The sequence below is a fragment of the Dreissena polymorpha genome, chromosome 4 (genome assembly GCF_020536995.1).
Source record: "Dreissena polymorpha isolate Duluth1 chromosome 4, UMN_Dpol_1.0, whole genome shotgun sequence".
In the NCBI taxonomy this organism is placed as follows: domain Eukaryota; kingdom Metazoa; phylum Mollusca; class Bivalvia; order Myida; family Dreissenidae; genus Dreissena; species Dreissena polymorpha.
Genome location: NC_068358.1, coordinates 85481421 through 85505336, shown reverse-complemented (window position 1 = coordinate 85505336; position 23916 = coordinate 85481421). Strand labels below are relative to the sequence as shown.

Genomic DNA, 23916 nt, shown 5'->3' with positions numbered 1-23916 from the left:
TTCATATTTTACGACCAGTTTCCCGCAACATGTTTAAAAAATGATCGGAGCGTTATATATACATTAAACAACTGTATAATGCAAGAATATGGCACGGTGCGATTAACATAGCTTATAGAACATGAAATGTTTCTTTAGCCGTGTTTACGTCTGTTGACCTAATACTAAGAAATACAGATGTCCTATATTATATCCTGTACGTTTTATTGTTTGAGTTATCATTTTTAATAACTTTTATTTAAATAATTAAAAAGATGGATTATTAAAAATCTTTTCAATAATCATGTCCAATTCGTAGATGTCAAGTGTCTTCAATTCCGAAGATAACGGTGGTGAACCGCGATGGAAAATGGGTTACCGCAGACAATCGACGCTTATGGGTTTTTCGTGAGCTGGAACGGCTCGGAAAATGCGACACAATTCCGGTACGAATATCCTCATATATACCCGAGGCAAAGCTTACATCATATAACGGTGGGACGTCTGTTCGCGTTCGTGGACCTGCAGGAGGGTATTGGCATAACAAACCAACACCATATAAGCCAAAGGTCCAATCGAAATTGCGAATATCCAATAAAGCATCTGTGTATCAGTCGAAATACAAAGTAAAAGATTTAAGCGAAAGTCCAACTCTGTTCTCCTACCAGGCACCAAAATCGAAACCACAATCGTCTATACCAGCACACATGACCACTGCAACAAAAACCAACGTTGCGATGGCTGTTCAAACCAGCCCTGAACATTCACCTCAACTTACGATACGTTCGACTTCAGATAGTTTTCGATCCAACCCTTTAAGTAGTGGTTTGCAAGCGTCCTACAAAGCCCCGGTAAAAATAAGTCCGATAAGCTCTTCGTCATCCAAATATCCGTGCTTTTCTGACATCGGTAAGGCAAATGATGATTATAGTCAGCGACATACCCACTCTTCACAATCACAATACCGTGATAAGAGAAGCTGTTCAACGCAAGTAGGTAGTTCAGGGTCGCAGTACGGGGATCAGAGCAATTATTCAAAGAAAAGTGAACTTTTCGTCTCGCAAGAACGTGTTCCGCAAAGCAATTATTCAACGCAATGCGAAAGTCCAGGATCTCAAAACCGCGATCAGCTGAGTAATTATTCAAAGCAAGGAAGTCCATCAAGACCCACGGTCTCCAGGTCTGACTCTTCAGTTGATCACAGCTCCGTTCGTGCTACAGAACATGCATCGAATGCATCAGAACCACGCTATGTCATGCCATCATACCGAGAAGGCAGCAGGCCTAACTATGGCGATTCGGACAAGTCTTGCTGTGGATGTACAATTCTATAAATGGTAGATCTTTGAACATTTTTTGCAAAGTGCTAAATGTTTTTGTGTTTTTTTGCAAGATGATTTTAAGATTTGCACTAACACAACTGAATACTTGGTACAGTCAACTTGAAACAATTGATATTATTAAGCACAGAAGAGTGTTTTATGTTTATGTACGTGCTGGTTTTCCCAATCTGATCAACTTATGTCGAATATCGAGATTGTTGAAAGCGTTCACTGTAAATATTGCATAATATATTTGATATCTTTGATTTGCGTTTCATAAGAAATATGCTTCGGCTTTTTGGCATTAGATTTAAATTGACCAACGCTTAACAACAATCATAACAAAGTAAAACTTACACTATGTACACAGCAATGTTTGTTAGTTTTATATTATTACAACTATTCGAAATACACATTAAAGGGGCCGTCCAACGGATAAAGCGTCGTATCGACGCGAAACGATATTTTGGGAAATTACGAGGATTGCTTATATAGCTATAAAATACATCCGTTCCAAACATGAGCGTGGATGGTCGAGTGGTCCAGGCGGGAGGCTTTTTAGTCTAGGACTCCAGGAATCCAGGGATTAGTGGTTTGAGCCCTGTTGAGGTCTATTTTTATTTCCATTTTTAAATTGTATTCTTGTTTTTTTACAGGAGATTTTTATTTCAAATGTTTAAATTTATCAATATAAAGCATTTAAAGCATTTAATGACAAATTTCAATACATGCAAAAATCTGTTGGACGGCCCCTTTAAGTATGCATACAATTGTTTTCGTTTAATGCGAAGTATATATACGTATGTATATAGCGGCTGTGAAGGTGACAACCATAACATGTATTTCGTGTGTAAGGAAAAAATTCAAAACTGGCATGAAAAGCACGGGCGAATTGTCATATAAAACTTTGTAGCGCACAGAACATTGAGATGTTTACTTTGACAGTAAAGAATGTAGCGCGTGGTAATAAAATTTTGTCGCCCATACAGCGAACGCAGTTGATTTCTTAAATTAAAAGAACATAAATGCGCTCAATCGGTTAAGTGTAGATAGTTCAGTATTGAACCGATATTTCGTCGCTGTATACACCATAAAAGAGGACTCCGTATTACTCGGGTGCTAATGCCACAGTGAAAAGACGTTGCCATGGATGGAACGCGCTCATCGGAACTATTTTGTTTGCGAATGCAGAAACTGGATGCAAAGTGGTTAAATGCAGTAACGGACTACTTTCGTCGGTATACGTATATTTTGATACCTATGGGGCGAATTGCAGAAAGCAATCGCCCCAAAATGTCGGACGAAGCAATACAAGGTAACCGGATGACAACATATTTTATTTTAAGACACTGCAAAATGATTGCCACTTGCGAAGCACTCCATCGAATTTCTGAACCAATATGTCGTCTATTTAAACGTTTACCAGTCGTGAAATATTTAAGATGACTTACAAAAAGTCGTGTCGCGCTCGACACCATTCGTACTTATGAAAAAAAAAGCAATAATCAGATGATTATCCATGTGTCAGACCTGATGTGACAGACTTAAATCATGGTATATATAAAAAGAACATGCCATAGGAACCTGTTTGTTTCGATATCTATTAAATACCTGATTTGTTGGTGTTTTGGTGAAAACATACATCACTTACATAAATATCGATGTGGTAAAATACAATCATGACCACCTGCAGCCAATTGTATAAACATTTTAACCGCAAGGGTACCACGTTATCGCGGTAACCAGACCGCTTACCATGGTTAGACCATTTGTATAAACAATTCACACACAAAATTACCTCGCAATTACCGCGGTAACTTTTTACCCACCTATGCTAGCTGGGTAACTGCATTTTAACCACAACAAACATGGCGGACGTTCATATGGTCAGATATCGTAGACCTCGACTTTTTCGACGAGTCGACAGACAGGAGACGGACTTAATGGACGACGAAGTGCGCCGAAGGTATAGGTTTTCGACGGACAACATTGACCAACTTGTGGGACTGTTGGAGCCAACATTACGAACACGGACGCGACGAAACCAGGCACTAACCATTCGACAACGGATCATGTTGACTTTGAGGTTTCTCGCTTCCGGGGCTTTTCTCCAGATAATAGGAGACACCTTCGGCGTGGACATTGCAACTGTGTCCCGAGTTGTGACCGACGTGACGAACAGCTTGTTTGCACTTAAGGATATGGTGATAAGGTTTCCCGTGACTGACGCTGACAGACGACGAGTGATGACGGGTTTCATTGAAATGAGAGGGCTTCCGGGCGTTATAGGCTGTGTCGACGGTACACACGTCCGTATCATTTCTCCCGGTGGTCCAGATGAGCCTTTCTTTGTGAATCGGAAAGGGTTTCATTCCCTCAACGTCCAGGCAACATGTGACCACAAAGGTAAGTCCCCTCTACAGGTTTGGCCTCTTAAATGCCCATGTAATCCGGTACTGTAACATTACAGTACTATACGTATTTTCATCACTTTAGTCCGGTATATATCTTAAACATTTACTCTTAAGGAAAAACAGTTTGTTCAACTTTTTTAATTCGCAGTGATCAACGTGTAATTTCACTACTTTATCACTATTTCAAGCACACGCAATTATATTTCATTTGATTTGCAGATGAGAGCTGATATAAATTATTATTAATGCGCGCATCTATTTTGCCATATTCAAAATTCTTTTCTATAATCTGCAACTTCCATTCAGTGACCCACCCATGACAGAGACTACACGCTAACTGAATTCAGTTTACTCAGTACTGACGTAGTAGTCTGTAATGACATCACAGCAATCTTGACACATGTGTACTTTGGTACATGTCAGGCCATACATGTATTTGAGCTGCTGAATAAGAATCGCGTTTTCCTAATAGAGGCTCCTATGGGGTATTTCAACACTGGTTTCTCATGTAACACTTTTTGATAAAAAGCGTGTTTTCTTAAAATACATTCCCGAAAAATACCCACACGAATCAGGTACGTGTGTTTATTAATGAAACATAATCCGTCGTGTGCAGTAAGTGAAGATTCGGTACATTTAGTAACAATCAACTTGAAAGTTGTCGTACTATAAACATATTTATTTATTCGACACTATTATATTTCATACTTTACTTCCTCATAACGGGTTTTGATGCATATCAACTTAGGACTTTTTAATGACAATGTCGGCCTATACTGAAATGTCAGTCGATCTGACGTCTTTACTGTCACACTGATCGACACATTGATCGGAGTTAAAGGTTGCTTACGTAACTGTGAGGAACTGCAAAATGCACAAATTCCTTTGGTTCTGCAAACAAATAGATCTACATTTTTTCACTGTATTGAGTACCATAGTGCTAAGGTGCTACAGAAGAGATAATAAACATACATTGGCGAGTTTAAGCACGTACGGGGATTAGACATACATTCTGTATTTCGTCTGAAAACGCTTAACAGTGTGAATGATCTTTTTCGGTATCATGACATATAGAAAAAAACATTTTGAAAATGTGCAAAATGTTTTAAGGAAATAAATGGAACATCGAACAACTAGGCAGGTGCATCTACCAACATGTTCAGAAACAGGAGATAATGTTCCTGGGTTACAACAGATAATATAGGTTCCAATTGTACAATTAAACACGATAACAAGGGATACCGTGATTCGAATGATTCAATGAATAACGACAACTTGTATCTGGTCATTCAATTGGTCTGGCCATTGAATAAAAATTGAATACTTTGAAACAAAAATGCCATTAAAGAATGATATTAAGAGTGTTGTTCATATTAATTTGACATTAGAATGTTCAAAGTATAACATTACATTGTTGGGTGATACAGTAGATGATAGTTGTAGGATAGGATAAAACTAGGATACTAGTTTTATAAATTATAAAATGTTTGTGCATTGATAGTTATGAAATAAATCAAATTATATTCATATGGTGTGTAAATCTCATAGTTACATGTACTTACACAATTCAAGTGAGTTCAATCTTCGATTAGCTTTTTACAGGTAATTTTGCATTCGTTTTAATAAAGCTTTGAGGCCAAATATATTTCTAGCAATCAAATTCCACATGTCCACCAAACTAGCCCTTATTAATGTAAATTAAAAAGCGATTGTGCAGTTTTTGAACTTGTTTCTACTAAGTGTTTTTCCATAAAATTACACAATCAGGTATTGTTGACACATTTACATATATAGATTGGTATTATTTTGGTATGTCGAAATATTTTCTTTCTAAGTTATTATTAATACTAATATTACAATTCTGTAAGAGCTACTTTTGATCAAGTTTATTTACTTTGTTAAACCTCACTACAATACGCAATCGTTCATTATTGTTTTTTAAAATCGAACAGCATTGATAGACGCCTCTAAGCATGTATACATGACGGCGTGTATATTACACTTGTTATGCTTTAAATACATACGTATTCTGTGTCCAGCCATGCGGGAAAACCACACTTGCACTTGCATAAATATGAAATATAGTGTTAACAAGAAGAGATAGTATTGAGTATATCGTTTAACTTATGAATCTTGTCATCGATTTCTTAGATGCAATTTCGCTTGTATAGCCTATAATGTCTTATCATACGGTAATGGCGATTTTCATGTCCCCGCCACTATAGTGGGGGACATATTGTTTTTGCCCTGTCTGTGCAAACACAATTTAAAAAACGTGTTATGTTTCAAAGTGAGAATAAACGATTTCAATGTAATCATTTTCAACAAACAAATATAATTACATCAACGAGAAATGTTATATAAGATATATATATAATGACTCAACTATCCTTATTTGGCGCCATCAAACATACAGTTTTCTTAAATGAAATTAATAACGCTTACGTTAACGTCAATATCAACATGATAACTAGTATTGTTGGTAGAATAAAAATGTGTCTCTGTGTCGATATTACTAATCTGCACAGTTAAATTGGTCTTGTGTACAACAGTAAAGTATTTTTAATTAATTACAACTCTGGTTTCGTTTATTTTCTGGTATTACCTCCCCATAACTTGTATTCAAGATTTATTATTTATCAGCGTTAAATATGATTTAAAGAAAAGCAATAAGATCACATTTTATCGCTTTCATGTAGTTATAAACTGTGAAAAAACACATTTTTATTTGGTAATCAAGTTTATTTAAACCAGTATAAGGATGTATAATATGATTGCGATTCAAAATCATATTATTTCTTTATGAATTGTTATTCACATAATTCTTAAAGACATAACATTAAATATGAAATATATTCGGAGATGCAGAATTTACTCAATACCTGCAATTACCGATGTAAACCAAGACGGAAAGTGGATGACAACGAACAACCGACGTCTTTGTGTTTTTAAGGAGCTCGATTTGCTCGAGATGTGTCTCACTGTACCCGTCAATGCCGGGGAAAGTATGCCGGAAGCGAGGCGTACTACGAGAAACGGTGGGCTGTCGATTATTGTCCGCGGAAACCCAGGGAAGATGGAACCAGGAACATGAAAACAGGGACCATTGCCAGATTGTTCCGATTTCAACAAGGTATGATGACAACAATTCGAATGACAACTACACACATAGTGATAACTCCGACAACTATGACAACGACAGTGATGAATGCTGATATAAAATGTCTAACAGTTGAATAATACGTGCCATATCAACTTAAATTGCACTGTTTTCATTAAATTACTTTTTTTAAATAATCAAATTTTAGCCTTAAAAATTCTCTTCGATTGTCTGTGATACATCGTCAACTGTGATATAGTTTTTAAAGTTAAAGGGGATTGATTGTACTGTTTTCATGTCACGTTCATACACAAAATACACATATTTATTGAATACAAATCTTATTAAACGATTTCAGGAATGTTGTTAGTAAGCGAGCTTACTAACGAATTTCCTGGACGAGTTTAATAAAATATAGTATGAAATGACAACGAGTGTCAGCTCTTTTTTATCACATGCTTTTAAATGAGCAAATTAAAAAAATATTTACGCAAACATAATGATAAATCCCGAACGTTGTTTACATTTCGTGACGTCATTTGACGTTGCAACGTCATTTCAGCAAAATAACAAAATGCGATTTGTCAATCGAACGAAAATACGCCAATGAAAACGCTTTAAAAGTATATTACACATGTATAAGATAAAAATATTCGTAATGGTTATATAACATGGAAAACAGGGTGTGGCATGTGATAAAGTAGTTTATAAGGCGACATGAAAATATGTATTGCGATTCGAGGCTCTTTACTTGAATCGACAAACGTAGTAGTAATTATTTAACAATATGTATTGGACTCAGAGTTATGTATACAATAGATAAAATCAACATATCGTCGCATATGATTTATCATATTCATCAAGTGCTTTGACACTTTCGTAATTGGCTTCATTACAAGTGAAAGTGTTGTACGTTTTCATGGCTTGAAATGTCGGTGACTTTGGTGTTTAACATGATAAACCTTTTCAAAACAACAAGAACGTTGCATCTGCAGCTGATATTAACATTGATTTGACATAAATAGTGTTTCTAAAATAAGATTTATGAGAGACAAACATTTATAATTATTCCATATTGAACACACAAGTATCCATAACATAATTCTGGTGATAAAATATATAAACTCGGTAAGTGAAATTCTGACCTTGAAATAGTTGGTTTAATATTTACTAATATTGTTGATTTTAACGTCAATAACATTGTAACCTTTCTGACAACGGACTTATACTAAAAATATGTGATTTGGATAATGAGTTTTTAGTCAGTTCGTATAACTAGTATTGAACAATGGTTGATAATCAGACAACTCTTGGGAAGTAAAGTGGAAGCTCTCATTGCATAAGAACTAAGAACTGGTTCTCATCTTTAGAAATGCGATGTGACTTGCACATGTGATTTGTAGATTAAAACTATTCCAGCAATTTGTACATTATGTTATGTCGTTACGAAATTAAGAGAAAAGGAACATGAGTGTCTCTTTAACAAATTGAACAAGTTGAAATCCAAGAAGCATGATCCCACTGTATTGATCGGACAATTTAGGGAACGGTTATTAAATTCGTCAACTTACGTGTCACAATTTTTTATTTGCCTCTCTTGCCTTGAGTTATACCATTATTTACAATAAATGCCTTCTTTGTTATTTCTATTAATTCATTAATAAATTTCTATTAATAAATGCCAAACATATCGCTGTTTTCTGCTTATTTATAAATGCATTACTCGTGTGTAATTGTTTATCCAAAGCAAAGCAAAATATAAAATACGATATGTCATATATGGTATGTACTCAATTGAAGAGGTTGCCGAGAACGATGATGATTGTAATTATGATAAGTAATTATATGTATGAACGTCAGGTTATTTGTAAAACAAGGTGCATGTTGATGGTTTACAACTTATATCATCTATAAATACATACGGAATATTACGCTAGTCAATTGTTCCAAGAGTTTGTATCACTCGAGTGGCTTGTGTGATGACGTATCACACGAGAGGCGGAGCCTCGAGTGTGATGCGAAATAGCACAAGCCACGAGTCGAGAGTGATACAAACTCTTGAAACAATTGACTAGCGTAATATTCCTTTGATTATATACAACAACTAACGAAAACAGTTAACAAATGTATTTTTTACTTTAACAAAACTGACAAAACAATGACAAAAACGGTACGCCATAGTTTATTTAAGACGCGTATGAATACAGTTTATGTAAATTAACGTGTAAAAATTCGAACCGGGAAAACACAGGTTTCCGACACGCTTACCTTAATGCCATCGTTGATCCAATTTTTATAACAATTAAGTTGACAACTTTAATCCGATGTTTATAACAAAAACGTTTAAACGATATGCACTTCTACTTCTATCTTCCATGTCTTTATCGAAACTTAGTTTAAACCGCACTATTTTATTGTATTCCTATCGAAATATACATTTATGCATGACTGTAGGTGGATGGTCCACGGCCGTCCACAAGCTCAAATGACCATATATGGAGAAAAAGGCGGGACCAAACCAAATAGGCTTGCAATGCGCATGCCCAAGCAAAACCGATTGTAAGCCATCTTGAATTGTTAGCGTGAAAAGAAATATATACTACATTTATTGGATATTTTAATATGATGAATATTCTAGGTAGAGAATATGGATAGTATTATCATTATTAGTATTACGTCAACATTAACTCAACAATTGTATTGTTGACATGAAGAAAAAGCTATTTCGAGGTTGTTTTGACCATTGATTGCTAAGTAGGTCAAACTCAAAGTTTTAACTTTTATTGATATTTTATTTAGTTAAGGAATCTTCGAGTAATAGTTAAAAAAAATCTTTCGCATTCTAATTCTGTAGCTAAATCATGTGTTGTTGCTATATTATAAACTTTCGTGCATGAGCCATTTAAATCAGTTTGCATTACTTTTTTAGTTGTTTCCCCTGGAAAATTCTCTTCTTGCTAGCCTTCGCCGAGTTATTCAACAACATCGCTATATTGCTGATTTTTGCTGTTGTTTATTGGTTAAAGCTGCATGCTTTTGTTGGATAATGTTTAATTTATCATTCACGTTTTACATATGATTCTGTTTAAACCATATTTAATCGATGTTTTGGTGAATTTCGCGCATGCTTAACTTGCCTGATTTCGGACGTAATTTACTTTCGGATACATGCTCCTCTTGTGTTTTTTTTCGATGTTTTCTTATGTATGCAGATTAAAAAAAACAGCTCATGCTTAAATGTGTTATTGAGCAAGTGACTTCTTAATACTATGGCAGGAATAAAAAAACTGTTATAAAATTATAAAGGAAGTTTAGTTACATGTATAAAGTTAAAACTCACAGTCACAAGTGTGTAAGTATTACTGTTACATTTATTTATATTTACAAAAAGTAAATATATGCTCACATATCAGTAAGTATTGTACAGCCCTAAAATATATTTAATACACCCATCTAGGCAGTTAATTCATATATGTGCTGGCTTTAATTTACTTTCATGTTATTATCACCCTGCAATAGGCGGAGAGATATTGTTTTGGCCTTGTCCGCCTGTCTTTCCGTCAATCCGGCACTTTTGTGTTGGGAGCCATATCTTGGAAGTGCTTTGGTGGATTTCATTGAAACTTGGTATGAGTATATGTATAGATAAGAGGATGATGTATGCCAAATGGCATTGTACACTATCTGTTAATAACGGAGTTATGGCCCTTCGAACCTAAAAAAATCCTTTTTTACCTGAGTGTCAAATATAACACTTTTGTGTCCAGAAGCTAATTAGCGGGGGATATCAATTCAATGAATTTGCTTGTTATTAATTGAAGGGAAATAAACCTGTTATTTTGTTTGTCATTATGGTGTTTAAAGTCACATTTAATGGCATCCAACCTACTTTATTGCAAATACAGTAACACCTGGCGCCGTGACCTGGATGCAGATTCTAAGCAGATGGGCCAAAATGGGGGCAGCTAGAGTGACTCGCCTGGAACTGACAAGCCTGGAGGGAGCTGGTTGACTGTTCGCGAGATGGGACAACAGACGAAGAATAAACGAACCTACTTGATTTGATAAACATTTTTGTAAGTCATTCAAGAATCGAGCAAACTTTTTGTTTCCAATAAGCAGTCCTGTATATATCCGAAATAAAATAAAATGTTTCACTCAGGTTCCTTGATACTCATCTTGGTATTTAAGGGACCTTATAACAGATTATGGCATGTATTGAAGTTTGTCATTAAATGCGTTATATTTATAAATGTAAACATTAAATCTTAAAAGCTCAATTAAAAAACAAGAACACATTAAAAGAAAAAGTAATCCTCATCTGGGCTCGAACCACTGACCTCTGGAGTAAAAGTCTAACGCTAAGACGGCCATCCATGCTCATACAATATTTTATACTTTTAGTTTCTATAAGCAAAGCTCGTAGTGTCACAAAAAACGACAACAGAACTCCAAATTATTCAATTGTTTTGCTTTGCAACGATTTATCATTTTCAGGTTGTTAATGTTAAGTATAACTGTTTTCTCACAAATATCATAACTGCAACAAAAATGTGCAAGTCTGAAACAATTTTTATGCCCCCTTTCAAAGAAAAGGGGGCATATAGTTATCAGACTGTCCGTCTGTCGGTCCGTATTTCTGTCACACTTTGCGTTTAGGTTTCGAAAAATGCTCATAACTTCTATTCCCTTGAGATATAACCTTCATATTTGGTATGCATGTGCATATGAACAAAGCCTTTCCATACGAACACAAATTTTTACCCCTGTGACCTTGACCTTGAACTTAAAGGGGCCTTTTCACAGATTTTGGCATTTTTTTACTTACTCATTAAATGCTTTATATTGATAAATGTAAACATTGGATCGTAAAAGCACCAGTAAAAAATCAAGAATAAAATTAAAAAAAGGAAAAGAACATTGCCCGGAGCAGGTTTCGAACCAGTGACCCCTGGAGTCCTGCCAGAGTCCTGAAGTAAAAACGCTTTAGCCTACTAAGCTATTCCGCCGAGTACACATTCTTGACGTATTTTATACCTTATATAAGCAATCTTCGTAGTTTCACAAAATTTAACGACAAAAACAGAACTCTCCAAATTATTCAATCGTTTCGCATTGCAACGCTTTATAATTTTTAGGTTTTAAAATCGTCAAAAGATGCATATAAGGGCTATATTAGAGCATGGTAAATGTTCAGTATTACTGTTTCCTCACAAATATCAAAACTAAAACGAAAATTTGCAGATCTGAAACAACTTTTTTCAATTTTGTCAATTTACCAAAGCGTGAAAAGATCCCTTTAAGGTCCGTGTTTAGGTTTCAAAATCTGCGTTTAGGTTTTGAAAAATGCTCATAACTTCTATGTCCCTTGAGATATAACCTTCATATTTGGTATGCATGTGTATATGGACAAGGCCTTTCCATACGCACAACAATTGTTACCCCTGTGACCTTGAACTTAGGGTCCGCGTTTAGGTTTCGAAATCTGCGTTTAGGTTTTGAAAAATGCTCATAACTTCTATGTCCCTTGAGATATAACCTTCATATTTGGTATGCATGTGTATATGAACAAGGCCTTTCCATACGCACAAAAATTTTTACCCCTGTGACCTTGACCTTGAAGTTAGGGTCCGCGTTTAGGTTTCGAAATCTGCGTTTAGATATTGAAAACTGCTCATAACTTCTATGTCCCTTGAGATATAACCTTCATATTTGGTATGCATGTGTGTATGGACAAGGCCTTTCCATACGCACACAAATTTTGACCCCTGTGACCTTGAACTTAGGGTCCGCGTTTAGGTTTCGAAATCTGTGTTTAGGTTTCGAAAAAAAGCTCATAACTTCTATCAAGCATTTATAGGGGGCATAAGTCATCCTATGGTGACAGCTCTTGTTTTATTTTGTCAATTTACCAAAACATGCAAAGGCCCCTTAAAATACATGAAGTAATGTTTACAGTTGTCCATAACCACATATTAAAAAAGAATGTGCAAGCTCTATCTATTGGCATACAAACAAAGCCAATCTGTTGGATTATTACTCATGGCAAGCAATATGATCTTAGGTATACCTTCTATAATCAGGTGTTTGCACTTTAATTACATTAAAATTTGAAAAACTATAGAAGTACAAAAAGGTCAGAATGATAACAAACAGGTTTGTAATGGACATCATCTTGCAATTGCTATTTATGTGAGTGGGATGGTACACAAATTCTGAATTTGTTATATGTAGGACATTTAGTAACTTAGCAACCCATGCATGTTGCAAGGGTGTTAATTGTCCGGATTATTTGGAAATCCCGATTTGAGCCATTCAGGATTGAATTTTAGATCAGTGTAAATCCGATGATTTGTTTTAAGGGGGTGTGAACAAATATTGTAATTGCTTCATTGGCATGCCGGGCATGTGCGCTTAGTATGGATTTTTCCTGGTCTTTTTAACAAGGTTTTCCAAAGAAAAAAACGGGTTATTAGATTGGCAAATGCCGGCTGGCGGGCTGACGGAACAAGCTTGTCCGGGCCATAACGTTGTGGTTCTTGGTGAGAATTTAAAATCATTTGGCACATTTGTTCACCATCATTAGACAGTGAGTCGCTCAAAAGAATACCGTCAATATATCCAAGGTCAAGGTCACACTTAGAGTTTAAAGGTCAAAAATGGCCATAAAAGAGCTTGTCCGGGCCAAAACTATATCATTCATTGTGAGACTTAAAAATGATTTGGCATATTTGTTCACCATCGTGGGACGTTGTATCGCACTTTAGAATTACGTCAATATCTCCAAGGTCAAGGTCGCCACAACTAAAAATATATTTATTTTGAAACAAAGGGGGTTAATTATAAACAATCAGTTCAGTTTGAGTTGTCTCCCTCTGTCAGACTTTTTCTACATTGAAAACCTGGTTTTGTGACAATTTTGTCCCTTGTTTTACTATTGTCTGATTGGTTATCCGCTGACACGGACATAAAAGGTAACTGACCTAACCTCTTGGCTACTTTCCAGAAATCTTACATACTACAAAATGTAGCATATGTCCCCCATCATTAAATTTCCATTTTCTGCTGTCAAACTAAGTGCATATATTATTTCATTTGCAAAAGACATATCTGGATATATATTTGGACAGTTGTTTTACTGTATGGTTAGTGGATTAACATTTATTATGCCCCCCTTCGAAGAAGAGGGGGTATATTGCTTTGCACATGTCGGTTGGTCGGTCTGTCGGTCCGTCCACCAGGTGGTTTCCGGATGATAACTCAAGAACGCTTAGGCCTAGGATCATGAAACTTCATAGGAAGATAGATCATGACTCGCAGATGATCCCTATTCATTTAGAGGTCACTAGGTCAAAGCTCTAGGTCATGGTGACCCGAAATAGTAAAATGGTTTCTGGATGATAACTCAAGAATGCATATGCCAAGGATCATGAAACTTCATAGGTAGATTGATCATGACTTGCAGATGACCCCTATTGATTTTGAGGTCACTAGGTCAAGGTCACGGTGACCCGAAATAGTAAAATGGTTTCCGGTTGATAACTCAAAAACGCATACGCCTAGGATCATGAAACTTCATAGGTAGATAGATCATGACTCGCAGATGACCCCCTATTGATTTTGAGGTCAGTAGATCAAAGGTTAAGGTCACGGTGACCCGTAATAGTAAAATGGTTTCCGGATGATAACTCAAGAACACATATGCCTAGGATCATGAAACTTTATGGGTAGATTGATCATGACTCGCAGATGACCCGTATTAATTTTGAGGTAACTATGTCAAAGGTCAAATTCACGGTAACCCGAAATAGTTAGATGGTTTCCGATGATGACTCAAGAACGCTTACGCCTAGGATCATGAAACTTCATGGGTACATTTATCATGACATGCAGATGACCCATATTGATTTTCAGGTCACTAGGTCAAAGGTCAAGGTCATGGTGACCCGAAACAGTAAAAAAAAATCCGGATGATAACTTAAGAATGCTTTTGCCTAGGATCATCACACTTCATAGGTACATTGATCATGACTCGCAGATGACCCCTATTGATTTTCAGGTCACTAGGTCAAAGGTCAAGGTCACAGTGACAAAAAACGTATTCACATAATGGCTGCCACTACAACGGACAGCCCATATGGGGGGCATGCATGTTTTACAAACAGCCCTTGTTATCGATGTTCTTTATAACATTTATATAAAATGACAATTACACATCGAGTGTTACTGGTGGTCTGGCTTATAATATATTGCATTTTACTCACCAGAAATAGCAACTAGGACTATAAAAAGAACAATGAACTATGGCTTAGGGGGGCTCTACCTGTAAGGGACCTACAGCCTCAGACTCCAGACTTTATCATTAGGATTTCAAATTTGGGACATTCGACACCCCTGATGTTGTGCCATGTATCAAAACCGTCTATATATAAAAATTAATTTTATTAATTGGATATGTTGAAGATTTGGTGATGCAATCATTGGATTTCATTTTGTGTTTTGTTGACCTACTTTTAATTTTTAGGCTCAGCAGAACTATGGCTGTCAAAACACAATTGTATTAAAATGAATAGTGCTTCAAATTATACAAGAAGTCACTTTCTTTTTGTTTTAGATGTTTTTCAGTTTCATCGGAAGACATTTCCCACCAACCATCCTGTCTTGAAAGAAATAACTTTTGAACCCGATTATCTGGTAATACTATTTTTTTTACATACAGTTATAAGTGAATTATGAACATTTCATAAGGATCTCAAGGGTCACAACAGGTATATATATATAATATATATATAATCAAGATTTTCCATAGGCAGTTAGAGCACAGCCGGCCCGAATAGCATGGACAAGTTAACAATTTTTTTTTAAATATCCAGTGTGTAAAAATTACTTTGCATTGCAGAGAACTTTAAGATCATTTTATTTCTGTAAAAAATGTGCAAAGTTATATCCTGAATGATTTTAGGGCCTTATATTATATATGGAAACAAGCTTATTTAATAATAAAAAAGGCCTGTTGAGTTTTTAATTTGTTCTCTTAAAGATTTACAGAAAGACCCTTTTTAGCTCGACTATTATATATGAAATCTATATAGTGGAGCAATTCTACTCACCCGGCGTTTGCGTTAGCCTTAGCATTGGCGTTAGTGTGAGCATGCAAATGTTAAAAGTTTGCGTACTACCCCAAATATTTTCAATGTCCCTTGGCATATTTCTTTCATACTTTGCATACTTCTTAACAAACATGACCCCAACCTATAAACAAGAGCAGACAACTCTATCAAGCATTTTGTAATAATTATGGCCCCTTTACCATTTTGAATATTCATATTATTGATAAATCTATGTTAAAGTTGGCGTACCACCTAAAATATTTTCAACGTCCCTTGACATATTGCTTTCATATTTTGCAAACTTATTTACCAACATGACCCCAATCTATAAAGAAGAGCAGACAACTGTATCGAGCATTTTGTAAGAATAATGGCCCTTTTTCCATTATTATATGCATATTACTTAAGATTCAACCCAATAATATCTTTAACAAGTTTTAAAATGACGCCGGTTGGTTGAAAAACATGGCATTTATGAGGTGGGGCATTTTCCTTATATGGCTATAGTAAACCTTGTTATCACTCTAGAGGCCACATTTATTGTCAGATTTTCATGAAACTTGGTCAGAACATTTTTCCAATGATATCTTGGATGAGTTTGAAAATGGTTTTGGTTGCTTTAAAAACATGGCCACCAGGGGGCGACCCATTTTTAGCTCATCTATTTTTTGAAAAAAAATTATGAGCTATCGTCATCACCTTGGCGTCGGCGTTGGCGTTGGCGTCGGCGTCCGGTTAAGTTTTTCGTTTAGGTCCACTTTTCTCAGAAAGTATCAATGCTATTGCATTCAAACTTGGTACACTTACTAACTATCATGAGGGGACTGGGCAGGCAAAGTTAGATAACTCTGGCATGCATTTTGACAGAATTATGTGCCCTTTTTATACTTAGAAAATTGACAATTTTGGTTAAGTTTTGTGTTTAGGTCCATTTTATTCCTTAAGCATCAAAGCTATTGCTTTCATACTTGCAACACTTACTAACTATCATAAGGGGACTGTGCAGGCAAAGTAATGTAACTCTGACTGGCATTTTGACAGAATTATGTGCCCTTTTTATACTTAGAAAATTGAAAATTTGATTAAGTTTTGTGTTTAGGTCCACTTTATTCCTACAGTATCAAAGCTATTGCTTTCATACTTGCAAGATTTATGAACTATCATAAGGGGACCGTGCAGGCAAAGTTATGTAACTCTGACTGGCATTTGGACGGAATTATGGGCCCTTTATACTTAGAAAATTGAAAATTTGGTTAAGATTTATGTTTTGGTCCACTTTACCCCTAAAGTATCATAGATATTGCTTTCATACTTGGAACACTCACAAACTATCATAAGGGTACAGTAAAAGGACAAGTTGCATAACTCTGGTTGTCATTGTTACGGAATTATGGCCCTTTTTTGACTTAGTAACTTTTAATATATGGTTAAATTTTGTGTTTCGATCCACTTTACTTCTTAAGTATCAAGGCTATTGCTTTCAAACTTCAAATACTTACATGCTATCATGAGGTTACTGTACCTGGCAACTTGAATTTTACTTTGACCTTTGAATGACTTTGACTCTCAAGGTCAAATTATTACATTTTGCTAAAATTGCCATAACTTCTTTATTTATGATTAGATTTGATTGATACTTTGATGAAACTACTCTTACCTGACATACCACAATAGACTCCACCCAAACCATCCCCCGTGCCCTCCCCTGTGCCCTCCCCCCCTCCCCCCTCCCCCCTCCCCCCTCCCCCCCCCTATTTTTTTTTTTTTTTTTTTTTTTAAGATCATCTCACAAATGACCACCACACCCTCACACTATACCCCCACCCCACCCCCCCCCCACCCCCCACCCCCAATTTTTTTTTTTTTTTTTTTTTTTAAGATCATCTCACAAATTACCATCACACCCTCACACTATACCCCCCCCTCCCATTTATTTTTAAAACTGTTATATTTGAAATACCGTCCAACCATCGCACCCAAACCCCCCCCCCCTCCGATTTTTTTTTTCGCTTTTTTGGAAGATAATGTAATAAATGTCCACAACCCCACACTATACACCCCTCTTCACTCCACTCCTCCCTCCTTTGTGATTGAAAATGAGAGTCCCTTCACCTTTAAAAAGAAAATAGATGAGCGGTCTGCACCCGCAAGGCGGTGCTCTTGTTCCTTATATGGTTATTTATATATGGTCCATATATGGTTATATATGGCTTTAGTAAAACCGTGTGAACACTCTAGAGGCCGCATTGTCCAATCTTCGTGAAATTTGGTCAGAAGATTGGTCTCAATGATATCTTGGATGAGTTTGAAAATGGGTACATTTGCTTGGAAAACACGACTTCCAGGGGGCGGGGCATTTTTTTCATTATATGACTATAGTAAAGTCTTGTTAACACTTTAGAGGCCACTTTTATTTCCGATGTTCATGAAAAATGGTCAGAAGATTCATCCCAATAATATCTTGGACGAGTTCAAACATGATGCTGATTGGTTGAAAAACATGGCTGCCAGTGGGCTCTGCATTTTTTCTTTTATGGCTATATAGTAAAACCTTGTTAACACTCTAGAGGCCACATTTATTGTCTGATCATCATGAAACCTTGTCCGAAGATTTGTCCCAATGATATCTTGGATGAGGTCAAAAATGGTATAAATACGTACAGACTTTAATGATAAACACTAGTCTGGCCAATGTCGTCTTACAAGCTGGTATATACACTCACTGCTAGAGCAGAATCATTTGTCATCTGTTGCAGACAGGCAGTGGTGATCGTTCTTAGCAAATTGAGTTGCGGTTCTTTCCGTAGCTAAGGCTTCTAAGCACACACTGATTTGCAAAATATGCTCTGTAAATTCTAAAATGCGACCAACTAACCCTAGGTCAAAGGTTAAGTTTGAACATCATGATTCCTTTTAAATGGCAAATGATATTCGCGTACGATCTTACAACTGTAACTCCCTATTCCCAACTCGGCATTTTCATCAAAGGGCATGAAGGGTGTCCAAGGTTGACAGGTTGGAATCTTTGAATGGCAGGGTGCTGCGCCCTTCCATTCATGCCAAGCTGGATCACTGGTTTTGATGGTGTTTCACTTGTAACACACCAAGCAGTATGACCCATTATATTTATCAACATGGCTAAAATGAGGCCAAATAATTGTTAAATGCCCTTTGTTTATTTCCAAAGACATGGATGGATCATCTTTGTCTCTGAATATATTATAAATACTTGTGTTGTTGATTTTTTCCTGTTTGCTTATTGCAGGAAAACTGTTAACGCATTATGTTGTGAAGACTCCTCTGTAATCAGACAGCTAGCAGTATTATGATTATCAAATATTAAAATTTGACTTAACAATATAGCGCTTCAAACTATATAAGACTTTATTTTTGTTTCAGATATTTTCCAGTTTCCCCTCACAACAATTTGCATCAAACCTCTTGTCTGGTAAGACATTTCCATTGAAACCAACTGCTGGTAATATTATCTTTTTGGTAATGGGGGCTATATAGGAACCACTTTGTCGGTCCGTCAGTCTGTCCCGAAATTTCATCAGATCTTCACCCAAACTTGGTCACAAATTGTATCTAGATGATGTATAGGTCAAGTTTGAATATGGATCATGCCCGGTCAGAAACTAGGTCATTGTGTCACTTATTGTGTTTTAAACCTGAACTTTGTCTGGGCCATAACTTTGTCATTTATTTCATACAGTATTTTAAATGATGGAACAGTTCATAATGATTTCAAGACATCTTCTGATCCCTGGAAGATAAACTAGGGATTGATCTGTCTGTATATAACAGTTCAGAGACTTCCAATCTAGCGTGAGAAGATGTAATGATAATGTTAAATGGAAATTACATATAACCATACATGCCATAATTTTTCAGACCAATTCCGGGACATTGTGTTAAATTGTCCGGGACTTTTGCCGATTTTTCAGGGACATGTATAAAATGTAGCGATATTTATAGACATATGCATTTTTGGTACGTTTTGTTTTGTTTCGCATCGTTAATTGCAAAAGTTCGAAAGCCTATCCGAAATATACTTGATCTATTAACGTCAAATTTAACATTACTAGTTCCTTTACTAGATACAGGCCATGTGTTTTCAGTGTAAGCGTTCTAAACATAGATGGTGACGTCACTGCGTTATTGTTATTAAGACCGGTGTGTAACGCGTAGTTGTTGATACGCCTTTATTCATTTATAACATTTATATAATAAAAAATACAACAATACAGTACCGTTAGATTGTCAACTCAAATCAATTCACAATACATACAACCAATCACATAAAACAAATACAACAAAACAGTACCGGTAGATCGTCAACTTAAAATCCGTACAGTCACACATTAATTACACTCTTGTTTCGATGTAGATATAAGTCAATTAACAACCAAAACAATGCCACCTTTTCGGTTTGACAGCGAACGTGAGACAATGAATATGATAACAGGACCCCTGTTAATTGATCGATTTTGACACGTAGCGTAGTCTGCCTATTCGGGTAGGCATTGTCATGGAGACGCTGCATATATACACAGATTCGAGGTGCAGTTAAGCCTAACATAAGGTACATGTATATATGGATTTTGTAAATTCGGGGACATTTGACAGATTTCCGGGACAGCGGGACAACTTCTTTATTTCCGGGACTGTCCCGGAAAATCCGGGACGTATGGCATGTATGATATAACAGTTCATACAGAAATACAATACATTTTATACAATGTCGTTTTATGCCCCCGAAACGGCGATTTTGAGGGCATATTAAAATCGCTCCGTCCTTTAGTTTGTTAGTCCATCCGTCCGTCTGTAAGTTAGTAAGTCCGTCTGTCAGTCCGTCCGGATTATTTTCCGTTCAATACGTCAAGCAATTGTCATCAGATCTTCACCAAACTTCATGAAAATGTGTAAGGCAATAACATCTAGGTCAAGTTAAATAATGGGCCAAATAGACCCAGACACCCCTGAGTTATGGCCCTTGAATCATAGTAAAATAGGGTTTTTAGCTTGACTATTATATATGAAATATATATAGTGGAGCTTTCCTACTCTCCCCGGGGTTCCAGTGTCCGTGAGCGTTGGAATGAACTATAGTGGGGGACATATTGTTTTCGCCCTGTCTGTTGGTCTGTCTGTTGGTTTGTTTGCTCCAACTTTAATATTTTGCCATAACTTTTGCAATATTGAAGAAAGCAACTTCATATTTGGCATGCATGTGTATCTCATGGAGCTGCACATTTTGAGTGGTGAAAGGTCAAGGTCATCCTTCAAGGTCAAAGGTCAAAATATACCTAGAAAGGTGCAGATTTGCTTCAGTTTTGTGTTTAGGTGCATTTTATTCCTAAAATATCACAGCTATTACACTATGCCTCCAAACAATATACGAAAGCTTGACCTAAACCAAGACACTCTTGATGTTAGTAATGGTAGGTGAACGTAAGAATTAAATGCTGGCAATTTACATGAAATTGACATGAGGGTTTATTAATTATCCATGGTCCTGACCCCTTTAATATCTGAAATCCCTGTTTGTGCATATAACATAATGAGAACACCCTTTGGGCGACCTAACTTTGTATTTCAATCAGGTTCTTGTTTTGACCATTATTTTTGCATTATTATCAAAACTTGTTAGTTTCCTACCCTTGAAAAAGGAGAGGGACTTACGGTTTGCGCTCTGTGTCTGTCAGTCTGACACTTTTCTGGATCCTTCAATAACTTAAAAAGTTCTTCACCCATTTACTTCAAATTAATACTGAACCTCTCTTATGACAATACGGTCAATCTCAACTATGTATGGCCCCATTACCAACCCTGGGGTGCCCCTCCCACATAGGCCACGCCCACCCAAAATTGCCTTTTACTATAATTTCTTAATTTCTACACCGATTCACTTCTAATTGAAACTGAACTTCTCTTATGACAATACGGTCAACTATGCATGGCCCCATTACCAACCCTGGGGCGCCCCTGGGTCAAACATGCGGCGTGGGGATATGCGTCGGTTTCTGCCGCTCCATTTCTAGTCAACATTGGAAACATTGGCATCTTAAAGGAATAAATTATGTATGAGCCAAAATTTTGCAGAACTATGGCCCTTGCTCATTTTTGTTTAGCTCCTCAGCTGAAATCATCATCTAGCAGTCACAATAGTTGAGCGGTTGGAGAGGCATGCATTGCGTCCTACTACTGCTCAGACTATATCATGGTAATGCCTTATCCAAATAACACAAGTATTCACCATGTGCAAATGTCTTGTTGTCTGTATAACTCTCTCTATTAGCTCAAAGTAAAAAGCATTTGAATATGCACACTTTGGTATTTTAGTTTAATTTTGTTTGGACATTACAATTGTTTTGAAACTAAAGATTAGTGTTGGGGCATTACACTTCTCTTTAAAATGTTTATTTGTGATTATTATTTTTTTCAGTTTGGCAGACAAAACATGCTGATCAAAAAGAATGTGTACCACAGGGGCCAGTGTTTCCATTTGAGTGATTGACAAGAAGAAGAAGAGATGAGAAATGTTATCATCATATTTTAGTCCCTACATTTATAGTGTACAGCTCAATGTATTGAACCGGTGTTGTAGAATATAATTGGAGATACATGCGAACATTATAATATTATATATAAGATGATATTTCAAAAGCAATACGAAATAAAAAGTATAAAAAGGTCAAAACAGTGAACCTTGTGTTTACAGTGGACAGGTTTAAAGTGGAAGTGACTAGTTAACTGTTGATCATCAGCTGCACTGATGGAAAAAATAGTGGGAAATTACTATCTAGAAAACTGTTTAACGTACGACAACAGTTGTGGAACTTCATAAATGACCGTATGTAACAGGGCTGGGCAGTTTTCCTTATATAGCTATAGTGAAAACTTTTGAACACTAGTGAAGTCACTGTTTTTTTTCCAATCTTCATGCATTTTGGTCGAATATTTGTTCAAATGATGGCTCAGTCCAGTTTCGAAATTTTCATGTCTATTCAAAAAACATATCCACTAGAGCACGAGGCAATTGTCTTTATATGGCTATAATGAAACCTTGTAAATTCTCTAGAAGTCACATTTTTAGCCTTATCTCCATAAATTTTGGTCAGAATATTTATTCTAATGATAGCTCAGTTGTCGAGTTTGTAACTGGTTCCGGTTTGTAGACTAACATGGCTGCCAGTGGACATGACAGTTTTTCTTAAAGTGCTAGAGTAGAACCTTGTTAACACACAATTGGCCCTTTTTATGTGCATTTTTCATGAAAGATGATCAGAGCATTTGGCCCAATGTAATCTCAGCTGACTTTGAAACTGGATCACATAACGTCAAAAAGTGGGTCAAAATGTCAAATTAAAAAAAGCTTGTAAACACTGGAAGTTGCATTTAAAATTGTGTTCCTTTTTTATGTCCCCCACTATAGTAGTGCTGGACATATTGTTTTTGCCCTGTCTGTTGGTTGGTCAGAGGTCAAATATATGTGGCCCAAATCGCTAATTTTATGAATACTTTTTCTATATTGAAGATAGCAACTTGATATTTGGCATGCATGTGTATCTCATGGAGCTGCACATTTTTAGTGGTGAAAGGTCAAGGTCATCCTTCAAGGTCAAATATATGGGTCAAAATTGATCATGTAATGTCACTTCTGCAATATTGAAGCTAGCAATTTTATATTTGAAATGCATGTGTATCTCATGGAGCTGCACATTTTGAGTGGTGAAGGGTCAAGGTCATCCTACAAGGTCAAACGTCATATAGGGGGACATTGTGTTTCACAAACACATCTTGTTTAAAGTTTGTCAAAACATTTGCTGTAATAATAAGCAAAGTCAAGTTTATAAATGAATATTTGCCTACAAATTACATATTTTTCATCAAGTTCATTTATTATTCTAAACTACACCCTCTCAGAATAGTTTAGTTACTTCTGGTCACAGTTGAGCACCTTAGGGCTCTTGTTCTACAATTTGATT

General features: G+C 36.2%; 2 protein-coding genes and 1 long non-coding RNA gene across 4 annotated transcripts in view; all 3 read left to right on the top strand.

Annotated features, from left to right (window-relative positions):
- The window catches only part of LOC127879928 (uncharacterized), a 37663-nt gene extending 36069 nt beyond the window's left edge, over positions 1 to 1594 (top strand). The window contains exon 2 of one of the 2 annotated variants that reach the window (XM_052427042.1): positions 299 to 1594. In XM_052427042.1, the coding sequence (XP_052283002.1) occupies positions 299 to 1313 (1015 nt within the window). In that variant the 3' untranslated portion in view covers positions 1314 to 1594. The remainder of the gene's footprint in view (positions 1 to 298) is intronic. The other variant, XM_052427041.1, reaches the window with a different exon arrangement.
- Positions 1595 to 3169: 1575 nt separating this feature from the next.
- Positions 3170 to 3945, top strand: LOC127878566 (putative nuclease HARBI1). Its single transcript, XM_052425097.1, has 2 exons — positions 3170 to 3707; positions 3935 to 3945. The coding sequence occupies exons 1-2, from the start codon at positions 3170 to 3172 to the stop codon at positions 3943 to 3945; spliced, it is 549 nt and encodes a 182-aa protein (XP_052281057.1).
- Positions 3946 to 9376: 5431 nt separating this feature from the next.
- LOC127875869 (uncharacterized) lies at positions 9377 to 22821 on the top strand. Its single transcript, XR_008047488.1, has 6 exons — positions 9377 to 9569; positions 10721 to 10891; positions 15430 to 15509; positions 19325 to 19373; positions 22060 to 22151; positions 22374 to 22821. It is a non-coding gene; the product is annotated as an uncharacterized LOC127875869 (long non-coding RNA).
- Positions 22822 to 23916: the final 1095 nt, after the last annotated feature.